The sequence below is a fragment of the Aureococcus anophagefferens genome, assembly GCF_000186865.1.
Source record: "Aureococcus anophagefferens unplaced genomic scaffold AURANscaffold_61, whole genome shotgun sequence".
NCBI classification, from domain to species: Eukaryota; class Pelagophyceae; order Pelagomonadales; family Pelagomonadaceae; genus Aureococcus; species Aureococcus anophagefferens.
In genome coordinates, this window is record NW_008705614.1 from 67,492 (window position 1) to 72,780 (window position 5,289).

At 70.2% G+C, this 5,289-nt stretch overlaps 2 protein-coding genes across 2 annotated transcripts in view; one reads left to right on the forward strand and one right to left on the reverse strand.

Moving 5' to 3' along the window:
* AURANDRAFT_72739 (expressed protein) overlaps positions 1-1,016 on the forward strand; it is a gene marked incomplete at both ends in the record, with an annotated part of 3,001 nt that extends 1,985 nt beyond the window's left edge. Inside the window, one exon of the mRNA XM_009043662.1 lies at positions 12-1,016. Within this exon, the coding sequence (XP_009041910.1) occupies positions 12-1,016 (1,005 nt within the window). The remainder of the gene's footprint in view (positions 1-11) is intronic.
* Positions 1,017-4,755: 3,739 nt separating this feature from the next.
* Positions 4,756-5,289, reverse strand: part of AURANDRAFT_68056 (hypothetical protein) — a gene marked incomplete at both ends in the record, with an annotated part of 10,492 nt that continues 9,958 nt past the window's right edge. The window contains one exon of the mRNA XM_009043672.1: positions 4,756-5,271. Coding sequence (XP_009041920.1) covers positions 4,756-5,271 — 516 coding nt within the window. The remainder of the gene's footprint in view (positions 5,272-5,289) is intronic.

A 5,289-nucleotide genomic window follows, 5' to 3' on the forward strand; every position in this document is an offset into this window, starting at 1 on the left:
CGGGCTTCGAGGTCGCGGGCCTCCTCGCCCTGCTGGAGCGGCGCTACGGCACGGTGCGCGGCGCCGCGCGCGCCCAGCTCCTCGCGACGGCGCGGGGCGCCGTCGCGCGGGAGATCGCGCTCTGGTCCGCGCCGCGGCTCGACGCCGTCGACGGGTTGCTGCCGGTCGGCTGGGCGCCGCGCAAGGGCCTCGACCCGCCGGACGCCTGGCGCCGGGCCTGCGCCGCCTGCCACGTCTGCGCCCACGCCGCGGCGAGCTGCGAGGCCGTCGTAGCCGTCGACGTGGGCGGCCGGCCGCCGCCGTCGCTCCTCGCGGCCGTCGGAGGCGGCGACGGCGGGCCGTCGCTCATCGGCGGCGGCGCGGTGCTCAAGGCCGGCCTGGGCCTCGTGAAGCGCCTCCGCCGCAAGAACGGCGGACACGAGGCGGCGGCGCACGCGGCCGCGGGCCTCGACGACCTCGCGGCGCTGGGGGCGGACGCGCGGTCCGCGCTCGACGGCCTCGCGGACGCGTTCCTGCGGCGCGTCGCGCGCCTCGCCCACGAGTCGCGGCGCAAGGTCGTTGTGGACGACCGGGGCCGCGACCGCCTCGGCGACGCCTGGCTCCGCGGGTTCCTGGAGCAGTGCGCGCGGTCGCTGCCGCCGCCGCACCTACGGGCGCTCCGCGCGGGTCTGGCGACGCTCGAGGTCGACGCGCTCCTCGGCGCCAAGCACCGGCGGGCGGCGCTCGGCGGTCGCATCGCCGCGCTCCGCGACATCTTCGGCGACGCCGACGACGCCGCGGCGGCGCTCGCGCGGAGCCTCGGCGCGCTCCACGACCTCAACGGCCAGCGGCGCCGCGCGCTCCTCGACGCGTTCGCGGGCCTCGCGCCGCCGGACGACGCCAACCCGCGCCTCGAGGACAGCGTCGCCGTCGCCGACGACGCCGTCCAGGCCCAGCTCGCGGCCATGCTCGAGGCCAACGGCGTCGACGACCTCGACCCGCGCGCGGCCGCGCGGCTCCTCGCGGTGGCCGACTAACTACATTACTTACTCGTAATAAGGGAGGCTACGAAGCGTGGGCTGTTCGGCCACACGGGGTTTGAACGGAGCGAATGCTTCGATCTCGTCCACCGGTTTGTTGAACATGTGCTCCAGATGCCCGAAATAAGACACGAGGGCGTAATTCTCGTAAACGACGAACGTGTGCTCCGTATCGTAAGCGACTTCCTCCGTGATGTCCAACAACGAAGAAAGTGCGAAGAATTGATCGATTCTCGGATGAGTTTGGCCAGGAGAAATCACAAACTTCGAGCCCGGAATTTGACTGTGTTGCGATTTCACCCATTCAACGTTGTTCTTCAGCCACGTCTTCACCAGACTTTTCGTTCGGTGCGACCAGTCGCTGACGTCTTCGTCGGCAAGCGCGTCCATTCCGCCCTTCGGAAAAAAGGCGAACGTAGCGAGCGCGCGCCGCTGCCGCCACTCGAACGGCCCCACGTAACGGGTCACGCGCTGACGATCGTCCGCGCGTCGCATGAGATGGAGATGCCCCTCGGCCTCGGGAGCGAGAGGGGGCGAGCGGTCCAACACGCGCTTCTGTCCATATGTGAAATACCAAGCCTCGAGCGCACGGATTTCGTAGTCGCGAATCCCGTCCACGAAGTTTGAAGCTGGTTCTGCTAGTAAATTTGTGCTTTCGAGGAGCGCGGCGTAAGTCATGTGGACCGCGTCCCTGCCGCTCACCTTGCACGTCCATTCCACGCCGCGCCCGCTCACGATGATAGCAGGGAACCATCCGGACTTGGTGGAGTTCTTGCGCTGCGCCCACACGAGGCACTTCGTGCCCGCGGCGATGGAGTTCGGCGGGCACCCGGGCATCGGCGGCTGGTCTTGGGGGTCGTCGTCGAGTCCCATGGCCGACATTTTGGCGCTCGCGTGACGGTGGACGGACGAGGCGTGCGGTCGCGATTGTCGCTCTTTTTGAGAGCTCCACGCCTCTCCGAGCGGAATGGCCGGCTAACGAGCGCCGCGCGCCGCCGCGCGCGGCCTCTAGCGCATCGTTCGACGCGCTTTTTCTTCCTGCTGGCAGCTGTGGCCTAATATCTGCGTCGCGAACGCGTCGCGCGGGTCGGAGCGCTGCGCGCGCGCGCGAGAATCCCGTTGCGGATCGACGGCCGCTGCGGCTGCGTCGGCCCGGTCGCGGGCCGCGCGTGCCAGCGGTTGCTGGTGCGCTGGGACGCCGGGGACGTCGCGCGCGACGCGGCGAACTCGTCCGGCGCGTCGCGCGCCCCCGGCGGCGCCGGGTCGGGCCGCGCGGCTCGGGCTCGGCGTCGGGCGTCGAGCACGTCGCGGCGGCCGGCGCGCGCGCGCTCCCGGCGGTGGTCGCGGGCCTTCGGCCCGCGGAAGGCGTCGATCGGCGCCCAAACTCCGGCGCACGTGTTCCGATCACGGGCGCCGCCGACCGGCGGCGCGTTCACCGATTCGGCTACCGCGTGTCGAGCTCGCACTTCGAGCCCTTCCTCGAGCCCCTGGGCGAGACCGTGACCGGTCGCTTCGGCGAGCTCGTCAGGTTCATCAAGGCGAACTCGTACGTCGTCTTCCAGGGCGACAACTCGCCGACGACCCACTCGACGACGGAGTCGGCGGCGTGGCTCACGGAGACGGTCGCGCGGCCCGCCACCTGCTTCCAGAGCAGCCGCTACGACGAGCCCTACGCCGCCGTCCGCGCGACGCCCGAGAAGCCGCCCGAGAAGCCGCCCGAGAAGCCGCCCCAGACGACGCCCCAGACGACGATCTCCGACGCTGTGGGGTTCGCGCGAGCCGGGGGACGCGCGGAGAGGAAGTCCGCGCCCGGCGCTGCGGCCGATGCCCGGGCCTTGCCGTTTCTTCGGCGCGCGGCGCGCGATGCTAAGTGGCCCATGTCCGTGAGCGCGCGCCGCGGGCGTGTTTGTTACGCAACAAACAGCAGCATCGACTTCGCCAGGATGTTGATTCGCCGCCGAGGTCCCGTCGTCCCGGGGCCCAATTCGCCCAGCTGCATCGACACGACCGCGCGCGCGCTGTCAGGAACAAACGACAGCATGGACCTAGAAGCGCCCGTTCCGCCGAGCTACGCTATCGTCGAGGTGAACGCCGAGGGCGTCGTCGCGGCCGTCGGCGACTTCGACAGCTGGATGACCGCGCGCAGGGAGCACGTCGCCCAGCGTCGCTGCTCGCGCGCGCGCACCGCTCGCGCGCGCGCGCCACGCGCGCGCGCGACCACAGCCTGAGCCCACGCACCGCAGGTTCGGCGAGGTGCGCAACAGCGCCAATGGCCAGACCGCCAAGGAGGCGGGCAACTGGTTCGAGATCCGCTACGACGGCGAGGTCAAGATGACGTCCCAGGAGGAGCCGAAGAAGGGCACGAAGCGGAAGAAGAAGCAGTCGGAGCCACCGAAGCCCGCGCCGGTCGAGCCCGCCAAGCCGCTCGACGCCGCAGCGGTCGAGGGCCTGCGCGTCCGAACGCGGCGGCTGCTCGCGGAGAAGCGCGACCTCGTCGAGGAGTTCCGCACGCACTACCGGGGCGACCCCGCCGCCGAGGCCCTGCTCAAGGAGTTCGAGAAGGATGACGCGGCCAACGGCGCGCTCCGCCCGCTCATCGACTTCGAGCTCGACTCGCAGCCGCAGCAGGCTCCGTCGCCGCCTGGGCTGCCCATCACGGCCTTGCCGATGAACCACTGCTGCTTCGTGTACCGGCCGGACAAGAAGGACTGGTTCGAGGGCAAGGTGACCGGCGGCGAGGAACGCGCCGGCGGCGAGATCCTCTACGAGATCACATTCGACGAGAACGGGCATTCACGCAACGCTCCTCTGGTCGAAATCAGCCTGCAAAGGCCACCGCGCGGCGAAGATCCCTATGACAGCGCGACGACGATCTTTCGAATTGCCTACGTTGCTCCCGAGAATGAGCATAGATTCTTCAAAGACCCGAACTATTGGCGGCAGCGGCGCGCGGCGCTAATTGCATCGTGCGTTCCGAACGGCGGCATGAGCAGCATCAAGAAGAAGGGACCCGGAGGAAAGAGTATTAAGATGCAATGGAATCAGTGCACTCTGCATCCTCTCAGTAGCTACCTTGATCACCACCTGCAGTGGGTTCAAAAACTTCACCCGCAAATCGACCCTTCGTTGATTTCGACACCCGGTAACAGCAAGCATCGGAGGATCATACAATTCAGCGCGCCTTCAGTCATTTCCCCCTATCAGAACATGCCCTACGACACGGAGCACGGCTACTACCTGTTCCCCCGCTATGCCGAAGTCCGATTCTTCGGCTTCTGCGAAACACGGTGGAACCTGGGCTTACGTGGTACGGACGCCAACGAGCGCGCCGGCTTCCGCTTCGCCTACGGCTAGCTTAATTCGCCCGAGAGGTAGCGTCACATGTGAAGCCCCGTCGACGGCGCGCTGACGGCCCAGGCCATGGCCGCGCCGCTCCGCCTAATGGTCGATCATGCCCGTGCGCGCGCCGCGGCCACGGAGCGTGGCTTCCGTCGCGTTGACGCGCCGATCGACGAGGCGCAGGGCCGCGCTCGCCGGCGCGCGAGTGGCGCGCTCCCGGAGCGCGCGCGCCGCGAGCGCGAACTTGTCCCGCCGGCCCGCGCAGTGGTGGTCGACGACGCAGCAGGCGCCGGCAACGTTGGAGCAGGCCACACGTGGAGCAGGCGCTCTTTGCGAACACGCCCGTCTCCGCGGCGAAGCATGTAGTTCCATGGGCGAGCCTCGTTTTAAACGGCCCCTAGCAGGATCGGCTCTGGATCTCCTCGTCGACGAGCAGCTCGAGGCGCGTCGGCGAGACGTCGTCGAAGGCGGGCTTCTTCTGGGCGCGCGCCGCGGCGATGCGGCCGGGCCAGGCCGCGGTCTTCGCCCGGGCCATCAGCTGGCTCGCGACGGCGGCGATGATGGACTTGTGGAGCCGCTTCGCCTCGCGGGCCCGCGCGCGCGGCGTCGCGGCGGCGAGGCGTCGCTGGAGCGACGCGACGGCGCGCGACAGCGACGACCGCCGCCTCGGCCGGGGCGTCGCGTCGGGGGCGTCGGCCTCGTCGTTCTGCGCCGGCGCCGCGCGCGAGACGACCGCGGCGACGAAGGAGTCGGCCGTCGCGGCGGCGGCGGCCTTCAGGCGCCGCGCGGCCGCGGCGACCTTGGCGGCGCGCGACGCGCGGGCCGGCGTCGGCTCGGCGCGCGCCGCCGAGGCGCGGATGCTCGCCTGGAGCTGGGCGATCTCGCCGGCCGTGAGCCGGGGCTCGAGGACCTCCTGGAGCGCCAAAACGAA